Source organism: Megalobrama amblycephala, linkage group LG8 (assembly GCF_018812025.1).
Source record: "Megalobrama amblycephala isolate DHTTF-2021 linkage group LG8, ASM1881202v1, whole genome shotgun sequence".
Classification (NCBI taxonomy): Eukaryota; Metazoa; Chordata; class Actinopteri; order Cypriniformes; family Xenocyprididae; genus Megalobrama; species Megalobrama amblycephala.
Window position 1 is genome coordinate 34,714,455 of NC_063051.1, and position 24,394 is coordinate 34,738,848.

Genomic DNA, 24,394 nt, shown 5'->3' on the forward strand with positions numbered 1-24,394 from the left:
GCTTTTATAATCAGTGTTACTTAAAGGGTTAGTTCACCCAAAAATGTTTTTTTTTGTCACTAATTACTCACCCTCATGTCGTTCCACACCTGTAAGACCGAAATTACCATCATTCAAGGCCCAGAAAAGTAGTAAAAACATTGTTAAAATAGTAACCAGCCATAACTTGAGTCAACCAGACATCCACACATCCAATCAGAGCACAAATATGCTTTAATATATTAATTAGCAGCAAACTGAAGTCGCTGAAAACGACTTCTCTTACATTCCTTCAAACAGCAGGCATTATTTTTAAAATATACATGTAAATTAAAAATTAGATGAAATGGCAAACATCATAAACAAAATGACAATAACAATGATAACTGACTGTGAATCCATCCAAGTCAAGTTTTGTGTTTCCATCTAATTTTAGCATAAATGTCACTGCTGCTGAACATTTTATAAATTAAAATAATATATTATGATAACATAAATCCTCTCATCTGAAACTAAAATAATTTTCTTAACAGCTAAAGGTTTGTACATTGTAAACTGAACATTTAGCTTGACCTGGTTTCATCCGCAGAGCTGCGTTCACACATTCAGTGTGTCAGACGTATTGAAATCAGGTGTGACTCTCACAACAGCAAACAGAAGCCGATCCAAATATAGCTGCAAGCAGCAATTACAGGGTCAAGCCGAAGTAGGGCAGAAAAGGAAATATTTGTGGACATCTGTGATCGTCAGGTAAGGATAAAGCTGTTTAAATTACATCAGTTAAAGTACTTATAACATAATAGCATGGTTTATAACTTCTGAGCAGTAGGTGGCGCTATGACGAAACTCTGCATGCACCCTCATGTCATGCCTGTGATGACATGCACCAAGTTTCGTGACAATAAACAAAACTTTTGCAAAGATATATATCCATTTTGACGTGCTCGCAATTTGTTGACCGTATAAAACAACGGTCGGGTCTATCAAAAATCTTTTAATAACTGGCAAATTTGGTATCGTAGGACTCTGCATAAGCCAACAAATCTAATGATGTACGTTAAATGACAATATGTTGAATTTTTCATATAAGCATTTTCATAAATTTCATTATATCTCTTGACCACTAGGGGGCGTTCAGAACATAGTCTCGAAGAATCATACTGAGTTTCGTAATGATACATTCATGCGTTCGTAAAACACAGCATTTTATGACAAAATTCAAAATGGCCGACCAAAGAAAATTGGATACCGTCAAAGGCAATAGATATAGTTCATATTAGCGTTGAATGGGAGAAACTGCAATGTATGACGAAATGCGTCACACCTTCAAAGTAAAAGAGCCAATCGCTGATTGATAAAGTCATTGCGTCACTGCAGCTGCCGTTAGAAGCTTCGGTTCCCATAGAAACCTGAGACTCGCACTTAGGACTGCACATGCGCACTGGCTCGTCTAAACTGAAAAATAAGGTTTTTTATGCTACTTCAGCATAAGAAACAACATTTATGGGACTGCTGATTTGAAAAATGTTATTTAATTGTGAGTTCGCCAAGCAGTTTTTGAGATTTCAGGATTCCCCCCATTCAAATAGATAGGACTTGGTCTTGGATGCCTGAAATAGCTGCCCGGTTGTGTTGCAAATATGGCCACCGAGTGAACAGTTTCCTTGAAATGGACTTTGATATCGTTCAACTCGGCATGCCTCAAGGAATCTAAGGAGACCATCCACATGATTTTAGGACCAGGCATTCAAAAGTTACAAGCAAAAATAGCCTGCACCAGTAGGTGGCGCTGTGACAATACTGTGCATGTACCCCCAAGTCATGCCTGTAATAAAAATATAAACCAAGTTTCTTGTAAATACACCAAATCATTGCAAAGATACTGCATCAAATCAATTTTTGCGTGCTCGCCGTCAAATTTGTTCATGCGCTATACGAGAACGGATTGGCCAATCAAAAATCTTTTAACTTTTTTCCTGCGAGTGTGAGTAGATGCTACATACCAAACTTTGTGCAAACTGGACAAACGCTCTTGGAGGCATCAAAAACGTATGAGCATAAACATGAGTGAACTGTTGGTGGCGCTAGAGGGTTTGAGGAAGAGACTTCAAATTTGCTATGGTAACATTTCAGACTGTCCTCTATCTGTGTGCCAAATTTCATAACTTTTTACCATACGGTTCTATGGCCTGCCATAGACTCGAACGGAAGAAGAAGAAGAAGAAGAAGAAGAAAACTAACAAACAACTAACAACTTCAGGGCTTGAGCTCTAATACTGTCAGTCACCTTCACTAACTCATAACAACAGTGACAGAAAACCATAGTAAACATCAAGACTTCTCTTGTCGGTTTTTTTCACCATCATGTCGTTCACTTGGAAGACAAAAGATGTTTATCAGAATGTTCATGCTGCTCTTGTACACACAATGAAAGTGCAAAACAAACACCGTACAAGTATCATAGCAGTAGTCCATATGAATCTATAATAGACAAGAGCAGCTTAGACACTCCACTAGAAACATCTTCTGTTGAGTATAGCAGAACAAACACTCGTATCGTATGTTTCTGTTCATACACTAAACCTCAACTCAATCTCAGTGAGTCCTGATCATTCATTATCACTCTAAACGGATATCATCTGTGTGTGAACACAGCAGTCACAACAGTCTAATTCTGCACATTTTTCACTGGCATGTAATCGCCACTAGAGGGCTCAATCATCCCGCAGGGGCTCTGAAGGTCCAGTTCCATTAGTCCAGGAATCAGGCAGCTTGGTCCCAGGAAACCAGCCTTGTGATCAAAGCCCAAGAGCGGGTGCATGATGGGATGAGGCACAGGCAGGTCCCGGGGCAGGTGAGGGGGCAGATTTAAGGCCAGCGGACTGGGGAGGTCCGACTCCTCCATGCTGTCTTCGGAACCGCCAGCGAAACCCGAATCTGGACTCTGCGTGTCCTGGCGGAGCTTCTCTAGTATCTTCACGGAGAACTCCAGCTCACTCGCTCCGCCCTTCTCTTCGGCGCCGCGAGAGATGTCAGCGTTGTGCTGCAGAACCGTCTCCGGCCCGCTGACGCCCCCTGCTGGCCCGTAGGAGCAGTGCGCCGAGCATGGCTCCAGGATGTTGCTTGGCCCCTTGGAGCTCTGGGACAGGAAGTAGGTGGAGTTTGAAAAGTTGGAGGATTTGGTCGTTCCCTCCCATCGGTCCTGCAGGACACCGCTGTTTCTGTGTGCGCTGCGGGAATCGCAGGCGTCCTGCTTCTTGAGGACCTCGACCGGACTGACGAACTCTGTGTCCACTTTGATGAAGCTCTCACGCGCTAGAATCGGACCCAGCCAAGACTGATGGAGAGAACGTGGCGTTAGAACAAACAAAACAGAACGAAGGATAATGTATGTCTGAGTGTCCGATCGCACGGGACTCACCGTAAAATTCCCTCCATGATGAGAATTCAGATCACCGAAGAATTTGGAGGGATCGGGAATATAGAAGGAACGATTCTTCTGGACACTGAAAGGTGAACAAATATCGATAGTTATTGTCATTTTGTGCTCAAATATACACTTTGTAGCAGATTATTGATTTCCTCCATGGCCAGATTTTCACAACAAAACCCCCCAATTGCCACTCAAAACTAGCCCAATGGCATTTCAGTAGGGGGTGTCCCTCGGTCCCAGAGGGTAAAATCTGCGTTTTGGCGGGGTTCCCCTGGTCAAATTCGCATTCCAGTGGCTAAATATCATGTTATTATTTGGAGTTGCTCCAACCCGTGGACATAAAAAAAAAAAAAAAACCCACGGCAACTGTGTTAAAGTTGCCCAATTCTGCAGGAAAACCACAAACTTGGCAACGTTGTCCATGGCTGTGCTATTTTGTCTTTTGCATGCTCTATGTTCTCACTGAATAAAATCATCTACAGTCATTGTCTGGTTTTGGTAAGTGGGACAATCGTGAGTTAGCTGTTCATTACGATTATGCTTTAAATCAAATAAATGAAGCCCTTTCCAACTGATGAACGATAGAAACATTGACAGCCAATCAGAATCAACCCAACTTTAAAGGGCTTGAGCATTTAAAGCCACAGATGACACAATTATCATTGTAGTTATCGTTATTATCATAGTTATCGTTATTGTATTTATCATTATCAGTATAGTTATTGTTATTATCATTATTATATTTATTACAGTTATCATTAGAGTTGTAATTATATTTATTGCTATGGTTTTTGTAATAGTTATCGTTATATTCACTGTTATCATTATTACAGTTAACGTTGTCATTATATTTATTCTTATAGTTATCGTTATTGTATTTATCATTATCATTATTACAGTTATTGTCGTCATTATAGTTATTGTCATAATTATCATTATAGTCATCATAGTTATCGTTATCAGTATAGTTATTGTTATTATCATTATTATATTTATCATAGTTATTGTTACAGTTATCATTAGAGTTGTAATTATATTTATTGCTATGGTTATTGTAATAGTTATCGTTATATTCATCGTTATCATTATTACAGTTAACATTGTCATTATAGTTATTCTTATAGTTATCGTTATAGTCATCAATATAGTTATTATTATAATCATGGTTATCATTACAGTTATTGATTTAGTTATCATTTTTAGTATAGTTATTGTTATTATCCTTATTATCGTTATAGTTATTGTAATAGTTATTGTTACCATTATATTCATCGTTATCATTATTACAGTTAACGTTGTAATTATAGTTATTGTCATAATTATCATTATAGTCATCATAGTTATCGTTATCAGTAAAGTTATTGTTATTATCATTATTATATTTATCATAGTTATTGTTACAGTTATCATTAGAGTTGTAATTATATTTATTGTTATAGTTATTGTAATAGTTATCGTTATATTCATCGTTATCATTATTACAGTTAACGTTGTCATTATAGTTATTCTTAAAGTTATCGTTATTGTATTTATCATTATCATTATTACAGTTATTGTTGTCATTATACTTATTGTCATAGTTATCATTATAGTCATCACAGTTAGCGTTATCATTATAGTTACTGTTATCATCATTATTATATTTATCACAGTTATCGTTACAGTTATTATAGTTATTATATTTATTGTTATAGTTTTTGTAATAGTTATCGTTATATTCATCGTTATCATTATTACAGTTAACATTGTCATTATAGTTATTCTTATAGTTATCGTTATAGTCATCAATATAGTTATTATTATAATCATGGTTATCATTACAGTTATTGATTTAGTTATCATTTTAAGAATAGTTATTGTTATTATCATTATTTTTATCAGAGTTATTATTACAGTTATTGTTATAATTATCATTATTTTATCATTATAGTTCTTGTTATAGTTATCACTATCATTATTACACTTATCATTATCATTATAGTTATTGTATAGTCATTATTATAGTTATCATTATATATATTATCATTATTACAGTTAACATTGGCATTATAGTTATCGTTATAGTCATCATTATAGTAATTGTTTATATATAGTAATTATATGTTAAAGTAATTATAGTTATGATTATCATTACAGTTTATATAGTTATCATCATAGTTACTGTTTTAGTTATTGTTATGATTTTAGTTATTCTTATAGTTATCATTACCAGTTTTTGATATAGCTATTATTTTCATAGTTATCGTTATCAGTTTAGTTATTGTTATTATCATTATTATTTTTATCATAGTTTTTGTTATAGTTATCATTTTTTATGTTGTTACAGTTATTATATTCTTCGTTATCATTATAGTTATCATTATCAGCATATTTATTGTCATCATTAATGTTATTGTTATTATTATAATTATTCTTATAGTTAATTATAGTCATCATTATATAGTAGTTATCATTATCATTATAGATATCACTACTACTGTTATTATTTTTGATAGTTATCTTCATCATTATAGCTATAATTATTGCTATTATTATCATACATATTGTTACTGTTTTCGTTATTGTGATTGATATAGTTATTATTATCTTTATAGTTATCGTTATTGAAGTTATTGTTATCGTTATCATTATAATTATCGTTCTTATCATTATTTTATTATAGTTATCGTTATTATTATAGTTATTGTCATAGATATAATAATACTTATTGTCATAATTATTATAGTTCTCGTTATCGTAGTTATCGTTATCGTTATAGTTATCGTTATCGTAGTTATCGTTATCGTTATAGTTCTTGTATGTTTCAGGTGATTGAGTGTCAGTGTATATGATCAGCGTCACTCACTTTTTTCTTCTGTTGCACCGGATGAGAACGGCACAGATTGATACGGCAGCCAGAGTGATTCCTGTCAGCGTGAGTCCAGCGACAAACGAAGACCAATCCAGCCCCAGAATCTCAGGGACACCTGAAGCGAAAACAGCGTCTGATGAGTGTTACAGTCTCACAGCACAGGAATGTTTTTCTCCACACGCAGCTGAGTGTCAGTGGAGTCGGACGGGTGTGTGTCACCTGGTGTGGGTCGTGTGGGGGGAATCTGGCCCACTTCAGACTTCCAGTTGTACTCTTTACTCCAGTCGCTCCAGATGGCTTTGGGCAGATCTTGAAGCTTGACCCTGACCCTGATCACATACTGCTGGTGTAAGAACAAGTGCTCCTCTGAAAGCTCATCTTGAGTTTTGTCAGTCGTCCATGACTTCCCATCCTACACAGACATGGACAGAATGAAGCATTTCTACTGTGATTTACACTGACAGAGAGAAGCCGCATTACACAGTGAGCTTTGAATCTGCACATCATCTAAAGATCTTCTGTCTTTAACCATTACAGCTTTTGTTTTTAAAATTGCTTGCACACTAAAAGTACTAGAAACACTCTTAGTAACTCTGGAGCTGTAGTTTTTAAGAAATCATGTGTAAAGCAACTGCCAAAAACGATAACACTTTCTTGTCGTAAATGAGGTTGACATGCTCACCGTCCAGCTCTCAGCAGCTGATCTGTATTGGACCTCATACTCAGGATCAAGTGGAGGTGTAAAACTGATTTTCCAAGAAACATTGAGCCCGCGAACTTCCACTATCTGAGGAGGAGCCACTTTCACCACTGAAACACAACACACCGCCCAATGTCAGACAATAACTGCTCAAGTAAGACATACTCATGGATCAACATATTTTGTTTCTCCTGGAACAACATCCCTGCCCAAAAACATAGTCCTAACCTTTTCCGTACTACTAACCCTAACTTATGCCTACAGTCAGAGGGAAATGAAAGATGAATAACACTGATGTAGGAGCGCCTGACCCTGGTTTTAAGCCTAAACTTGACATAAAATCTGATTCTAATGTTGTTTCAGGATCAACAATGATGTAGATCCTGGAACATGCAGTACTTGGTGAAACACTACACTGTGAAAATTTTCAAGATTACAGGACTGTGTTTTACAAGAAAATACTACTTTATGTTTATTTTCAAGGATTAGAATTAAATTTTCCTGATAATTTACTCTCCTCCATGTCATCCAAGATGTTCATGTCTTTCTTTCTTCAGTGGAAAAGAAATGAAGGTTTTTGAGGAAAACATTCCAGGATTTTTCTCCATATAGTGGACTTCACTGGGGTTCAACGGGTTGAAGGTCCAAATGTCAGTTTCAGTGCAGCTTCAAAGAGCTCTACATGATCCCAGACGAGGAATAAGAGTCTTATCTAGAGAAACCATCGCTCGTTTTCTAAAATAAATAAACATTATATACTTCTTAACCACAAATGCTCATCTTGCACCGCTCTGTGATGCTCCACGCATGACGCAATCATGTTGGAAAGGTCACGCGTGGTGTAGGCTGAAGTACCGCGGTAGAGCGAAAAACTCCATCTCATTTTCTCCTCCAACTTCAAAATTGTCCGACATCATTGTTTTAACTTTTTTTGTAAAGGTCGTTTGACTTAGTCTTTGCACATTCACTTTGTAAACACTGGATCAGTACTTCCATCTACGTCACACGTGACCTTTCCAACATGATTACGTAATGCGTGGCACATCACAGAGCAGTGTAAGACGAGCATTTGTGGTTAAGAAGTATATAATGTTTATTTATTTTAGAAAACGAGCGATGGTTTCTCTAGAGAAGACTCTTATTCCTCGTCTGGGATCATGTAGAGCTCTTTGAAGCTGCACTGAAACTGACATTTGGACCTTCAACCCGTTGAACCCCAGTGAAGTCCACTATATGGAGAAAAATCCTGGAATGTTTTCCTCAAAAACCTTCATTTCTTTTCTAAAGACATGAACATCTTGGATGACATGGAGGTGAGTAAATTCTGAAGTGAACTTATATTTAGTTTTAGTATGCCAAAATGTAATGTTTAATTCACTATTTCTTTGTAATTTCTTGTAGCAATTTCTGAGTGAAAAAATAGTTTTTTACATAATTTTTTTTTTCAATGTACACTGAAAAAAAGGCAAATTGCCACAATTTTTCTTGCCATTGAAGAACCTTAATCAGTTCTTAAAATAACCTCTTATTTTTCTTAGTGTGAAGAACATTTTAATATTCTAAAGAACTTTTTTTCCACTATAAAGAACCTTTTGTACAATGGAACGGTTCAGTGATTTAAAGGTTCTTCATGGAATGTCATTATTTTTAAGAGTGTACGCTCTACTGTTCCAGATGCTCGTGTGAATCGTGTGTGTGTGAGATTTTATATCTGACTCACCAGTGTTTTCTGCTTCATGCTCTTCAATTTTAACCAAAGGTTTTGGGTACCCTTCACAAGTAACTTCTCCATGAATATAGGACCATGTTGTTATTATCTGTACCTGCAGCAGAAGAGAAAGAAACAATCTGTAAGATGTGTCACACGTTTTCAACTCAATGCACCAGTGTTGGATGATCGACAAGACATCAAATCTGCAGTTTAACATGTCATAAACACATGGCTCAATCACCTTTTTTTCATAAAAATCAATGGTGGCAGTGCGAATGTGAGGCTGGGTTGGGTCAGGTGACATCTGCACTTTCATTACAGGTTTCCCACTGAAATCAAAGGCACAGAAAAATGTATGTCACATTTATTTCCCACTAACTAATCAACTAATCATTCATCAGTAGAATTACGAGAGCTTACATAAAAAAACACTTCTGCCCTTTAGAAATGAGAGAATGTACTGAAAATAAGGTGAAACATTCCTGCTAAATGTTCATTGTGCAATATAAAGGCTGATTGTTTAATGACACATTAAATACATTATAAACTCAAGTTTGACTTACCCAACGTTATCAACCGTTAAACTAATTGAGCAGCTGGTCTCGGGTCTGATGTTCAGTTCTGAAGTGTTCCAAACACACGTGAAGGAGCTGTGAAAATCATTATGACAATCCAGACCTGAAGAAAAGAGCAACATCTGATCTGAGCAACACATCCTTCATCAAGTGAATGAAAAACACACACTTTATTAAATCTAAACTGGGTCATTGCTTAGACACCGATCAGGCATAACATTATGAGCACCTTCCTAATATTGTGTTGGTGCCAAAACAGCCCTGACCCGTCGAGGCATGGACTCCTCTAGACCCCTGAAGCTGTGCTGTGGGGATCTGCACCAAGATGTTAGCAGCAGATCCTTTAAGTCCTGTAAGTTGTGAGGTGGATCCTCCATGGATCGGACTTGTTTGTTCAGCACATCCCACAGATGCTCGATTGGATTGAGATCTGGCTAATTTGGAGGTCAAGTCAACACCTCAAACTCATTGTTGTGCTCCTCAAACCATTCCTGAACCACTTCGCTCCCCACATGCATCAAGCCTCGGCCGCCCATAACCCTGTCTCCGGTTCACCACTGTTCCTTCCTTGGAGCGCTTTTGATAGATACTGACCACTGCAGACCGGGAACACCCCACAAGAGCTGCAGTTTTGGAGATGCTCTGACCCAGTCGTCTAGCCATCACAATTTGGTCCTTGTCAAACTCGCTCAAATCCTCCATTTTTCCTGCTTCTAACATCAACTTTGAGGACAAAATGTTCACTTGCTGCCTAATATATCCACCCACTAACAAGTGCCGTGATGAAGAGATGATCAGTGTTACTCACTTCACCTGTCAGTGCTCATGATGTTATGCCTGATACAGCTCTCTAAACCTAACACAAAACTCTTTAACTGAATGATTATTTTGTTTTTACAAATATAACAATAAGTAGTTCTTACCTTGATCAGCAAGAGCTGTGTATAAGAAGGACATCATCATCATCATCATCATCATGGTCAGAATCTGCATGATGCCGTTTTCCTAGCAGCATACATTTAGAAATCTGAGAGAGAGAGAGAGACTTGATTACATTCAGATTGTTGCTCATTTTCTCGCCAGACGCACAGAAGACATCATGACAAATAAAGTATCTGCGTTCTTTTTCCTCCCCCAAACTCTCACACTCGACACAGTATGAGTGACAGGTGGAAAAACCCGAAGCCACAGACACACATCATCACCCACAGCCTCAATGATATGAGACCAGGAGCTTCTCTTCTGCGATCAGAGCCGTCGACTACGCGTATGAACGGATTTCACCATCACGTCTTTCCTGTAGTGATGACGGGAACACGGCTGAACGCGCACACGCTCGCCTGCTTCCGAGCGACCACATGGAGGAGCGCAACAGACGCAATCATTAACAATGAGTGCTTTTGAAAGTTGCTGTGAACTATTTTCAACCTCTTTTCCTCCTGCTTGAATGAACCATAAATTATAAAATGGAGAAATGACGCAAACTATACAATCGTAAAATTTTAAAGCAACTTTATAGCAAGCGAGATGATAAAAAAGCTAAAGTAAAAACACAAATGATCTGGGAATGATGTAGAGATCAAATCATGAAATCCATCTAAATTTTAAACTTATACAAACTATTGAAGGAGGAACATGTGTGAATCTGATGATGATTCTTATTCATGTCAGATGTTCTTTCATTTCATTTCTAATCACAATTCATACATTGATATTTGTCTACAAAATGTAAGTGTTGAGAGCTGACTGGTCATGTCTATAGAGACTCAAAGTGAATAAAAGCATGTTACGTACATGTGATGAGCGGAGACGGTCCCAGGCGCTGAGCTTCACGATCTCACTTCACTCATGTTCCTGTCAGTGAGCGCTGGCATACACACCTCAGGGTTAAAGAACAGACAGCAAATCTCCACAGACGCAGCCCTTCCTGTCACACACACACACACACACACACACGGTGTAGTGAAACAGGTCATGGATAAAAGCAGCACTGGCTGAGGTGACATTTACTCTAAAGCTCAGGGCAGGAAACGAGAAGCGTGTAGGAGGTGTGTTTTCTCCCTCGTGCTCTCACTCTCCTGTCCATTCAATTCAACTCACTGACATGTTTTAGTCTATATATGTTATATACTGCTGAAACAAATAACGTGTGTGTGTGTTAGTGGAGTGGATTGAATATGTGTGTGTTTCTCTGTGTGTGTGTGTGTGTGTGTGTGTGTGTGTGTGTGTGTTTGTGTTCAGGGCCTCATGTTTCCGAGAAGCTCTGCACCACAGATTAGACCACAGATTGTGGTCATGCTCCTGAAACCTGCTCTAGTAAAGATCTATCTATCTATCTATCTATCTATCTATCTATACACCCACCCACCTACCCATCTATCCATCTATCTATCTATCCATCCATCCATTCACCTACCAATCAATCAATCGATCAATCAATCAATCAATCAATCAATCAAACAAACAATCAATCATCTGTCCATACATCCATCCATCTACAACCCGAAATGTTGGGACGTTTTTTAAATTTCAGTAAAATGAAAACTAAACGACTTTCAAATCACGAGTCAATATTTTATTCACAATAGAACATAGATAACATAACAAATGTTTAAACTGGGAAATTTTGCAATTTTATCCACTAAATGAGCTAATTTCAAATTTGATGCCTGCTACAGGTCTCAAAATAGTTGGGACGGGAGCATGTTTACCATGGTGTAGCATCTCCTCTTCTTTTCAAAACAGCTTGAAGACGTCTGGGCATCGAGGTTATGAGTTTCTGGAGTTTTGGTGTTGAATTTGGTCCCATTCTATATATAGGTATAGGTTTCCAGCAGCTGAAGAGTTTGTGGACGACTTTTACATATTTTTCTCTATAGGTGAAAGATCTGGATTGCAGGCAGGTCAATTCAGCACCCGGAAGAAGCCATGCAGTTGTAATAGCTGCAGTATGTGGTTTTTCATTGTCCTGCTGAAATACACAAGGCCTTCCCTGAAATAGACGTCATCTGGAGGGGAGCATATGTTGCTCTAAAACCTTTATATACCTTTCAGCATTCATAGTGCCTTCCAAAACATGTAAGCTGCCCGTACCGTATGCACTTATGCACCCCCATACCATCAGAGATGCTGGCTTTTGAACTGAACGCTGATAACACGCTGGAAGGTCTCCCTCCTCTTTAGCCCGAAGGACACGGCGTCCATGATTTCCAACAAGAATGTCAAATTTGGACTTATCTGACCATAAAACACTTTTCCACTTTGAAACAGTCCATTTTAAATGAGCCTTGGCCCACAGGACACGACAGCACTTCTGGACCATGTTTGCATATGGCTTCCTTTTTGCATGATAGAGCTTTAGTTGGCATCTGCAGATGGCACGGCGGATTGTGTTTACCGACAGTGGTTTAGTTGGTATCTGCAGATGGCAGGGCGGATTGTGTTTACCGACAGTGGTTTAGTTGGCATCTGCAGATGGCAGGGCGGATTGTGTTTACCGACAGTGGTTTAGTTGGTATCTGCAGATGGCACGGCGGATTGTGTTTCCCGACAGTGGTTTAGTTGGCATCTGCAGATGGCACGGCGGATTGTGTTTACCGACAGTGGTTTAGTTGGCATCTGCAGATGGCAGGGCGGATTGTGTTTACCGACAGTGGTTTAGTTGGTATCTGCAGATGGCAGGGCGGATTGTGTTTACCGACAGTGGTTTAGTTGGAATCTGCAGATGGCAGGGCGGATTGTGTTTACCGACAGTGGTTTAGCTGGAATCTGCAGATGGCACGGCGGATTGTGTTTACCGACAGTGGTTTAGTTGGTATCTGCAGATGGCACGGCGGATTGTGTTTACCGACAGTGGTTTAGTTGGTATCTGCAGATGGCACGGCGGATTGTGTTTCCCGACAGTGGTTTAGTTGGCATCTGCAGATGGCACGGCGGATTGTGTTTACCGACAGTGGTTTAGTTGGCATCTGCAGATGGCACGGCGGATTGTGTTTACCGACAGTGGTTTAGTTGGCATCTGCAGATGGCAGGGCGGATTGTGTTTACCGACAGTGGTTTAGTTGGTATCTGCAGATGGCAGGGCGGATTGTGTTTACCGACAGTGGTTTAGTTGGAATCTGCAGATGGCAGGGCGGATTGTGTTTACCGACAGTGGTTTAGTTGGCATCTGCAGATGGCACGGTGGATTGTGTTTACCGACAGTGGTTTAGTTGGCATCTGCAGATGGCAGGGCGGATTGTGTTTACCGACAGTGGTTTAGTTGGCATCTGCAGATGGCACGGCGGATTGTGTTTACCGACAGTGGTTTACTTAGCATCTGCAGATGGCACGGCGGATTGTGTTTACCGACAGTGGTTTCTGGAAGTATTCCTGTGTTCATTTAGTAATGTCATTGACACAATCAGTGTCGTCTGAGGGCTCGAAGACCACGGGCATCCAATAAAGGTCTTCGGCCTTGTCCCTTACGCAGAGATTTCTCCAGTTTCTCTGAATCTTTTGATGATGTTATGCACTGCAGATTTGCAAAGCCTTTGCAATTTGACATTGAGGAACATTGTTTTAAAGATATTCCACAATCTTTTCACGCACTCTTTCACAGCTCTGCCCATCTTTACTTCTGAGAGACTCTGCCTCTCTAAGACATCCCTTTTATGGCTAATCATGTTACAGACCTGATATCAATTAACTTAATTAGTTGCTAGATGTTCTCCCAGCTGAATCTTTTAAAAATTTCTAATTGCTTTTAAAACTGCTTTTTCAACCATTTGTTGCCCCGTGCCAACTTTTTTGAGATCTGTAGCAGGCATCAAATTTGAAATGAGCTCATTTAGTGGATAAAAGTGTAAAATTTCTATCTATCTATCTATCTATCTATCTATCTATCTATCTATCTATCTATCTATCTATCTATCCACGACCCACCCACCTACCTATCCATCCATCCATAATAAGCTTAATAATCTGGAGCCATTCCATGAACTGCTTTCACTACATTCAATAAAAGCTAGATCCAGTTTTGGACATTCAGCCAAACACAGAAAGACTGTGGTTTAATATATTAATTCTGCCTTCAGATCCAGCTGCAGCCGTACAACAAATGCATGACACTGACACTACAATAGTGCAAACAGGGAAAAATATGGATATGCATTACTGCCTCAAGGTTACTTACTGAAAGGCTGGAATTAGGTTTAGAAATGGCTCTTTGCACAGGAGTTAAACACTACACACAGGTTTTTATCTGTTTCCAACTCAAGAGCCATTTAAAGCCTTACATATTCAGTCTTTAACTTGATTGTCCAAAGATGGTATGCAGGAGATAATGCCTGTCTATCATTCAGTGAACGTTAATAATAAGTCTTCATGAAGGCTGAGAGCGGCTGACCGCACATCTGAGGGAATGCACCTGTTTCTCGCGTCAGTGTGGGACTGAGGAGAAGAAAACAAACGGTGGTTTCAGGTGCGGTGCTCTCATTTCACTCTTTCAGAAAAACAAAACTCCATCAGTAGCCCGACGATTAGCCGATGTCAGTTAATGTTAATATCAGCTGATGTGGTTTCCAGATAAGCAGATCTATTATTCAGAAGCCTTTAAAGTTAGAGCTTTTCTGTGAAGCCGACAGCATGCATCACCAGTATTACTGGAACAAATGTAGAATGATCTTTAACATGTTTAATCTAGCAGGATCAGGTGAGGAGGTGAATTTATCAAATGTTCTCTCCGTCTCATAAAACAATGATCGCTGAGCATAACTAATGTACATTATATTGTAGAATGTATTTAGTGAATGAGCTAATGTGTCCATTAACTCCATTTGACATGCATTTATCAGTAACACGAGTTCAGTCAGAGTTAAGATGCGATCTCTTTCTACATGACCCATTTCCTCTTCAAGGACATTGGTATTCTTAGTAAAAGTGTTGCATCAGTTTCAACATCATTCGCATTAGCCAAGACTGGATGACATCATATAGTTCTTTCAGAAAGTCGGTGATGTGATGCAGACGATAAAATAACTATGACTAATTTTCTTAAATTTTTATCTTCTGATTTTGCATTTTAGGTTCAATGTGTGCTTGATCATCACAAGCGGAATCATTATAATTGTTCTTCATGGAACCACTGATGCCAAACCTTTATTTTAAGGAGCGAAGAATGACTGGAAAGGGCTGATTAATTTCACAGTTCTATTTTGATATTTTCAACAAAAAAAATATATATTTTTTTCAAACTATCATTTTTAACCTACAGTTGTAGAAAAAAGAACAAATTATGTAGTAGTCTACTCTTAACCCTTTAAATCATCACAACAAGAAATAATTGTAGGAAAGGTCAAAAAACAACAACTTTTCCATTTTGACCTTTTATGAAACACCTGTCTTCGACCATATTGGTGGAAACTGTCACGGGTGCGTGCAGATGTCAGTCTCAGACGTCACGCCCACGGACCGTTGGCTGAACGTCTGATGCATATGGCACACTTAACTGGAAACACTTCAGCATTTTCAAAGTCGTCTTCTGGTTGGCTGAATTCAACAGGATGTCCGTTCTTTAACGGTCCGCCGGGAAACAAATGCCGTGACGCCAAATCAGCTTGTGGAAGAAGAACGGCGTCATGTGTACAACTGTGACAAACGCTGTATTTTTAAACATATGTGAAGTTTGCGGCTCCATTGTTGCAGTAAACTTGCACAATGTTCTTGAATTAATTTATTAGACGCACACCGGTCTGTTATTAAACATGACAGAACAAAACAAACTGTGATTGGTTGCTTTACATGTCAATCAATCGTCCTCTTGGACGATCCTTGGCCAATGAAAGCTGCGATAGAGATTTAACAGGGCAGACAAATCATTATTTTATTATGTATAAGGGTCAATGACGTATAAAGTCAGTTGAACTGATTTTCGACAGGCCAATTTTAAAATACAAAATAATAATATATATTGCAATTGTTCAAACATTAAGAATGTTGTGTACACATAAATCCATATTAAAATTTTAAATTAAGCGATTTTAGTGTTTTTTTATCTAGATGAATTGGCCATAGCCTTAAAAAATGCCATGTGGTGCGACCGTGATTTATCTTAAAATTAATTCATTTCCTTAACATGCTTAACATTTTTTTATACAAGTATTTGCAGTTCTTTTGAGATTCTGTGAAGAATGACCTTATATTTTTGTTTTATAACTTTACAGTTGCCTTCTTAACACTTACTTTTCCTGTAAATCGCATAAAACTGATAAAAATGTTTTAAAATACCATATACTTAAGCATACTGTATGAGTGATTCATATTTCAGCCACAGAAATTAGATATTTTATTTTTAATTTATTAGTTATTGCTATCATTGACACGAAGATGACACGAACCAAATGACACGAAGACCTTAAATATAATTAAAAATCTATTTAAAGAGATCAATAAACAATTTTATACAAAAAATAGATTTGAACCAGAATTTATTAAAATTTCACCGAATTTTCATGAACACAAATTTTATAAACTTTTTTTTTTAAATTACATAGCAAACAAGTGCACCACTTCATTTAAGTTGACTTCATCAAGGACACGTTAGGCCTAAAATGATCAAAAGTGACAGTAAACATCTATTTTAAATAAATGCTGTTCTTTGAACTTTTTGAACTCAAAGTTTCCACAAAAATATGAACATTGATAATCATAAATGTTTCTTGAGCAGCAAATCATCATATCAGAATGATTTCTGAAGGATCATGTGACACTGAAGACTGGAGTAATGATGCTGAAAATTCAGCTTTGATCACAGGAATAAATTACACTTTACTATATATTCACATAGAAAACCGATATTGTAAATTGTAATAATATTTCACTCTTCTCCTACCAAGCTGTAACTCCATTCTTGCTGCAGGGTCAGAATTAACACTCTGCCTATATGGCCAGTGGTTTTTACTTTGCTTGGCAGTGCAATCTGGTAAAACAGATTGAAATAGTTATAAATAAATAAACAATAAATGACTAATAAATGCATAATTACCAAACTGAAATTAATTTTTTTTTTTTTTTTGCATTTTTCTTATATTGTACAATACAAACATAAACTGAAATATTTTTATAAAATGAAACAAATTGCATAAAAATCTATTCCAAATAATACAAGAATAAAGTACTTTATGTATATAAATCATCAATCGAATACAAAAGCACTAAAACCACCAATCTAGGACATATATCTATTATGGAAAACACTCTGCAGTGGTCACACCACGATATTTTCAAATTCAGTCAAAATTTACAGTCACATAATTGGCCACCAAAACAAAACAAGCTAGCTTCCCACAAAAGGTCACAATTAAATTTGTAATAACTGCATAAATAACTTAATTTTCATTGTTTTTTGAGGTCATACCACATGATTTCCAAATGTGGTAACTACATGCCATTTTACCAAAGTTACAAACCTGCTTGCTGCTTCCATGGATCCTTCGCAAATTGGTATATGATGCAACTTCCTGTCTTTGAATAGATTTCAACATGAAAGTCCCAAAGTGGTAGTTTTTTGATGGTCGCACCACATGATATTTCATAAAATGGACATCATGCTTTGCAATTTTGTACAGGATTACAAAACATGTTGGAAATCATGCCAAATAGTGCAGGAAATGAATTCGAATAAATTTAGAGTAATTTCAGACATTTCCAAAACAGAAATTGTGGCCAGATGGTCGCACCACATGATATTTTGACACTTTAAATAACAGAAAATTACAAATAACTAATGTTTGTGAAAAGTTAAAGTGAGAACATGCACGGGAGAGGTACTACATATATATGGTGTCTTTTTATGCATATAAACCAAATTTTAAATGAAAAAAGCAATCGGACAGAAAATTTAGGCATCACGTCATTGGCCCATAAATTAACTTTATGTGCTAATTTAATTTACCTTCGAATGACATAACTATTTGACTGAGTGGGATTTCTCATTTAATATATAATACATTTCTAAAACCTGTTGCATTTTATGTCCTCTCTCAATTGTGTCCAAAAACACCAAAGAATGGTATCAAAACTTCCAGCAAGAGCAACTTCTCCCAACGATCTAGGTTGGAGCATTTTGGTGATGATCCATGCATTTTCCAGCATGATGGAGCACACAAGACAAGAGTGATAATTAAGTGGCTCGGAGATCATTACATTGAAATTTTGGATCAGTGGCCAGGCAAATCCCGGATCTTAATCCCACAGAGAGCCTGTGTTCAGTTCTCAAAAGGTTAGTGGACATGCAGAAGAACTCCGAGCACCAATAAGACAAAAATCACCATCTATCAGGATTTGGCCACAAAGCTGATATCCACTGAACCAGAGCGAATCGCAGAGGTTATGCTGACTCTTTGCATATAATGAATGTTTTCCCTACACTCTTAAAAATAAAGGTTCTTTATTGGCATCTATGGTTCCATGAACATCCACAGAATCTTTCCATTTCACAAAAGGTTACTTTAGATTTATAAAATGTTCTTTACACTGATCACTGAAATGTTCCAAAAATGGTTCTTTTATGGCATCGAAGAAGAAAAAAAGGGGGTGAAAACTCCTTTTAAGAACCTTTAACTTTAAGAATAAAATAATTTAAAACTTATAAAATGCTTATTGTTTTCCAGTGCACCACAGAAACATGTGAAATAATCTACTAGGATGACAGACTGTTTAAAAAGTTACATTTATAGGCTGGTCTGTCTCAGCGATGCAACAGCGCTTGTCAATGTCAAAATGATGGCCAATCAGATCAAAGAAGGTGGGGCTTCCTGCTCACTGAAGACGAGTGTGAATGCCAACATAGTTTTACAGTGAAAGAGTGTGTGTGTGGTAAGATATAAGCAGCTAAACATTTAATATCTGTTTTATGATGGATATGTTTAACGATCCACAATAACATACAGTGATGCAAACTACTCAACTTTTTATGGAATTTCTCCATTTTGACTTGAAAATTTGTAACTAAATGTGATGAGACATATTAGACATACAAACAAGAGTGAATGTGTGCATATTTTTAAATAAAATTTTACTTGCAAAGAGTTTAAATGGACTTCACAACTTCTTTCACCGTTCTTATTTCTTTATTATTCCCTTAAATCTTTTTTTAATCCTTCAATTATTAAATTTCTTTAAATAAAATTCATTAACGTTGTCTGAAAGTTGAACATGAGCAAAATGAGCACTTTATAGGGAAGTTTCCGCCTCTCACGACCCTCAGTCATAAGACTTTTTCTGTGTCTTCCTCATTTATGTGTGCTAAACGTTGAATGCATTTCATAAATGTTATTTTAGTATATACTCAATCCAAACTTTGTCTTTTTTTTTTCAAAAAAAATATTTTAAACTACTGTGAAAACAAGTTCAAAATCAAGTTAATCACTTTTTTTTTTTTTTCTTTTTTTTAAGTTAGTGTATTTTTCAACACAGTGAAGACCTTGAGATGAAATTTGACATTTTATGTGATGTGTGGAGAAAACAAAGTGAAATAAATATCAACATTTTTATACCATAATTTCCAATCAAGCTGTAATTTTGTTTATGCAAAGATATTAATATTTGTATTTTGGACACATAAAAAGCTAGCTAATAAACTGGATTCAGCAGGACAATTTCTTTTAATTATACTAAAATGCCCTGTTTACAATCACAATTCTTCCGCGATTCTGCAAGAGAGAGTGAGGAAACACATTTATACCTGCATAAAAACATGATCGAGAAGTACTATATTTACACATGAAAGTAGGCTACACTTATCAACATGTTGCTTGACGTAGTGGCTATTTTCGTTGGCTTGTATGCAGATTGTTTCAGTCAGTCATTTCGGCCATTTCACCCTCTGAATTATGATCCAAACTGACAGATTGAGGCGAAACCGAAACCCAGAAAAACTTTCACAGCTTCTCACAGTGGGTTTTCATATCGTATCTTGCATTAAATCAACATCCATGACGGAAAAGGTCAAGTCCGTCCGAAAAAGAAAAAACCCCATATTGAGCTCCTTCATAAACACCATTTTGATTATTATGCGTGTCTATACAGCCTAAACCTCTACACGCATATTTAATATAATTTGCGCTGTGCTCACAGCTAGTTTAGATTTGAAGAGTTTGGTTCCAAAACGCGATAAACATCATTTTCAAAAAAATTGAGTTTCCGCCAAAATCAGTATTGTATCAGTATTGTATTGTCATTTATTAATTTTGCGCAAAATGCGATATCCGTCGTGTTATTCTGTAATGTTTTCTCCATTTCTTTCCAAAACGCGACAAACGCCAGTCTCCTTTTTCTGCAGAACGCGATATAACCGCTCAACCAATCACAGCGCACCATTCCACGCAATGTAAACATTGAAGGCTTTTTTAATACCAAAGCCGTTTTTAATACCAATGTACTCGGCAAATGTGTTTATTTAACCGAGCGGTGGCGCCAGATACTCTTTAATCGGTAATGTTCATTTTGGCAGCAATGGCTGAATGTATTTTTAGTAATGTCTGTATATAAGATAAATATTGGCAAAGTTTAGACTCTGTCATATATGTGAATCAACTTACTTTGTTGTGTATTTTCAATTTGAAAAATAACTTTTATATTGATGGATTAATTGCATTTTGAAAAAAAAGTGTCATGGATTTTTATTGCATTTTGGGGGGAAAAAATAATACGTTTTTATAATAAACCTTTTAAAATCAAAATGTAGATTTGAATTTTTTATGTTTTTATAACCAAAAGATGCTATGTGAAAGTCTGAAACCGAAAATGGTGGTTTTCATCTTGCCACTTTCTTGGTAAGGAAAACACCTTTTTACTCAAATTAATCAAAATGGAGTTACTGTGTTTTGGAACCAAACTCTTCATACACTAATCAGGTTCTGCTGATCCCGTGTATTTCTGCTGCCAACAGCGTTTCTATTGAACTTTGGCAGAGCAAAAGATATTGACGGGCGCACATGACAAACCAAACGGGTTTATATTCCCTTCACAACCATCTCAACTTATTCTGACAAGATAACAAACCACAAACGAAAGAGTTTAAGATAAAGTTTAAAGTGGGCATACTTAAACAGGATAGGCCTACTTGAGGTCGGAGAAAAACATTTGCGGCTTTACCACAACTCCAACACACACACACACACACACACACACACACACACACACACACACACAACAACAACAACAACAACAACAACATTAAGCTAACTCACTAACCCATTTACAACTATCTGATAGGGGTGAATTTTTGTCCAAGGGGCCGTTATCTTGTTTCTTCCTAGAATCGCTAAAAACAGCATCTAACCACACTTACGAGAAAAAAGAGCCGCTACATCCTCCAGCAATCACACCTCTGTCACATCCTTCTTCGTCCCCTGCACTTTTTCCACTAATCACAAACACCATCATCCATCCCAGCAGTTGAGACACACACACCTACTTCAGTGTTAAATTGCTGATAAAACCTGGTTTGTTTCGTAAATTCAGTTTTTGAAGAGGGCAAACGTTTCCCTCAACTAAATTCCCGCGGTTTATTAACGTATTAAATTCAAATAAAACCGCGCGCTCAGTTCAGATCAGATAATGTTAATGGTATGACCCATCTCGGGGGTGGCCAAAATCACTATTTAAAATCAGCCAGGGTTTCTGAGAGATTAGCAATATCCTTGAGTAAATGATATACGTAGGCTACTAACTATAGCCTAAAATGATTAAAACTCTATATAACGAAATAAATGATAGATTAAGCCACTGACCTGCTTTTCTCCATCTCATCATCGTCCAGCGGGAGCACGAGTGAACTTTCAGATCATTGATTTACTCAAGGTTTTTGAGATAAAGGGTTTCCTTTTTCATTCTGTCTCTCTCTGTTTTCGTTTGAAGAAAATAAAATGGTAAAATCCTTGTGGTTTGTTTCTCGCTTCTGTAGAAACCGCGTCTCACTTCTCTCAGAAGAGCTTCTCTAAAAATCCCCGCGGTTTTCTTTCCTTACAATTTCCACCACAAACACAAAAATGACCATTTTCTTCCTCCTGAATGACGTTGTTTGGTGCTTTAAGTTAAATTTGTATAAGAGAAGCGAATGTTAAAGGGACAGAAGTGTATTTATTATATATATATTTTTCTAATGCGCTAATTAGCCTATTATAAGGCCAAATTGAACATGTTTCTTGTATGTTCAAAAAAAGCTACCTTCACATTTGAATGTACATGGACTTGTTCTCTAAGTAGCCTACTGTTTGTTAATAGTGTTATAAAAAGACATGAACTTTCCCTGACTTTTGTAATCTAACATCAGAGATAATATCTGTGCCGTTATTTAGGTTCAGATCTGTATCTCTAGCGCCCCCTGCCACATTGATATGAGATATTACACATAAGATAACATTGTAAGACGTCTGATCATTTAACTGTGTGTGTGTGTGTGTGTGTGTGTACATGTTATTGTACAAACGTGACACAATAACATGTATTTAGATTTATTAATTCAATAAATTTGTTTTTATAATAATTACAGAAAAAACAATACTATTGTGAAATATTATTACAATTTAAAATTATGGTTTTCTATTTTAATATGCTTTAAAATATAATTTATTCCTGTGATCATCTTAATTTTCAGCATCATTACTTCAGTCTTCAGTGTCACATGATCCTTCAGAAATCATTCTGATATGCTGATTTATTATCAATGTTGGAGACAGTTGTGTTGCTTAATATATAACCTGTGAGACTTTTTCAGGATTCTTTGATGAAGAAAAAGTTTTTCTTTCCTTCTTTTGAAAGAAATTAATACTTTTATTCAGCACGGATATGTTAAATTGATAAAAAGTGATAGTAAAGATTTATATTGTTAGGAAAGATTTATATTTTGAATAAATGCTGTTCTTTTTAACCTTTTATTCATCAGTGAATCCTGAAAAAAGTATCACAGGTTATAAAACAATATTAAGCAACACGATAATAACTGAGTATCAAATCATCAAATTAGAATGATTTCTGAAGGATCATGTGACAATGAAGACTGGAGTAATGATGCTGAAAATTCAGCTTTGATCACAGAAATAAATTATATTTTAAAGTATATTAAAATAGAAAACCATAATTTTAAATTGTAATAATATTTCACAATATTATTGTTTTTTCTGTATTTATTATGAAATAAATGCAGCCTTAATGAGCATAAGAGACTTCGTTCAAAAACATTAAAAATAGTAATGTTTCCAAACATTTGACTGGTAGTGTAAGTCTCCAAAATACCAATAATGAACAGGTTTCAGAAGTGTCTGTTTTAAATAAGTAACTTTATAGACAACAGAGTTCAAAATCTCCTTTGTTTTGAAATTTCTGTGTTTCAACTTTGGACTGAAGCAAACAATTGCGACATACTGTCAAAAAACCCGATCTGACCTAAATAAATCACAAGATGATTATCACAAAAATCACAATCCAGGAATGAGACACAGTTTTATGGCAGTCTAAACGTCAACAAATGAAGAGTAAAGGCCACACATAAGGCTCTCGAATAAGATTTTATAGGATAGAAAGTTGAAATCTGACACTTTTGTTAGCATTTACAACAAAACAGTAGTACATTTGAACAAGGCAGTTCCAGGGGCTTCAGTATATTTAAAGACTTCTTGCCAAAATCAGAACATCTCACCCTCATGCAAACTTTCAGTCTAAATTTTTGTGCATATCCCATGGGAATACAATCATATTTAGCAAGTGTGAACGGCAAATCATAAAATATTTATGCTTTAGAAATCACATGAAATGCAATTGGTACAAATTTGATGAGCGTTTTTTTTTTTTTTTTTTTTTAGAGTGTCAGATGTCAAATAGACATTTAGAAAATGTCTTTAAGATGTTTATGATTTATATGTGAAACTGACATCTTAACCCTCTGATGGTCTTTGGGGTCTTTTTGACCCGAAATGATGTTTACTAAAATAATTAAAAAAAGTTATCTTTGTCCAAATGGCATGAAACTTTGTACGGTGGTTAACACTTTCTAGATCTAAAAAATTAATTGGAATGTTTTTATGTTAGTGTGAATAATAAAAAAAAAGTAACACTTGTGACGTTCGGGGTCTCTGTAACCAAACAAAATGAGTTCTGTAACAAA

At 36.5% G+C, this 24,394-nt stretch overlaps 1 protein-coding gene across 4 annotated transcripts; it reads right to left on the reverse strand.

The window, feature by feature from the left end:
- Positions 1-195: 195 nt before the first annotated feature.
- Positions 196-22,542, reverse strand: LOC125274432 (interleukin-2 receptor subunit beta). 4 transcript variants are annotated; one of them, XM_048200843.1, is made up of 11 exons: positions 22,023-22,542; positions 11,044-11,176; positions 10,173-10,276; positions 9,238-9,352; positions 8,916-9,003; positions 8,684-8,786; positions 6,946-7,073; positions 6,483-6,675; positions 6,258-6,378; positions 3,401-3,485; positions 196-3,316 (listed from the first exon to the last, which is right to left on the reverse strand). In XM_048200843.1, the coding sequence occupies exons 3-11, from the start codon at positions 10,240-10,242 to the stop codon at positions 2,648-2,650; spliced, it is 1,572 nt and encodes a 523-aa protein (XP_048056800.1). In that variant the 5' UTR covers positions 10,243-10,276; positions 11,044-11,176; positions 22,023-22,542; the 3' UTR covers positions 196-2,647. The 4 variants fall into 4 exon arrangements, with proteins under 4 accessions (XP_048056800.1, XP_048056801.1, XP_048056803.1 ...); XM_048200844.1 differs by lacking the exon at positions 22,023-22,542 and adding an exon at positions 21,581-21,981; XM_048200846.1 differs by lacking the exon at positions 22,023-22,542 and adding an exon at positions 17,697-20,453.
- Positions 22,543-24,394: the final 1,852 nt, after the last annotated feature.

Bases quoted from the DNA above. Each gene is read 5' to 3' on its own strand.
- LOC125274432 (XM_048200843.1), bottom strand. From the start codon at position 10,242: ATGCAGATTCTGACCATGATGATGATGATGATGATGATGTCCTTCTTA. The intron at 6,676-6,945 runs GTGAGCATGTCA...ATGTCTGTGTAG, and splicing joins CAGCTGCTGAGAGCTGGACG to GATGGGAAGTCATGGACGAC. The intron at 3,486-6,257 runs GTGAGTGACGCT...TTCACCTTTCAG, and splicing joins CGGTGCAACAGAAGAAAAAA to TGTCCAGAAGAATCGTTCCT.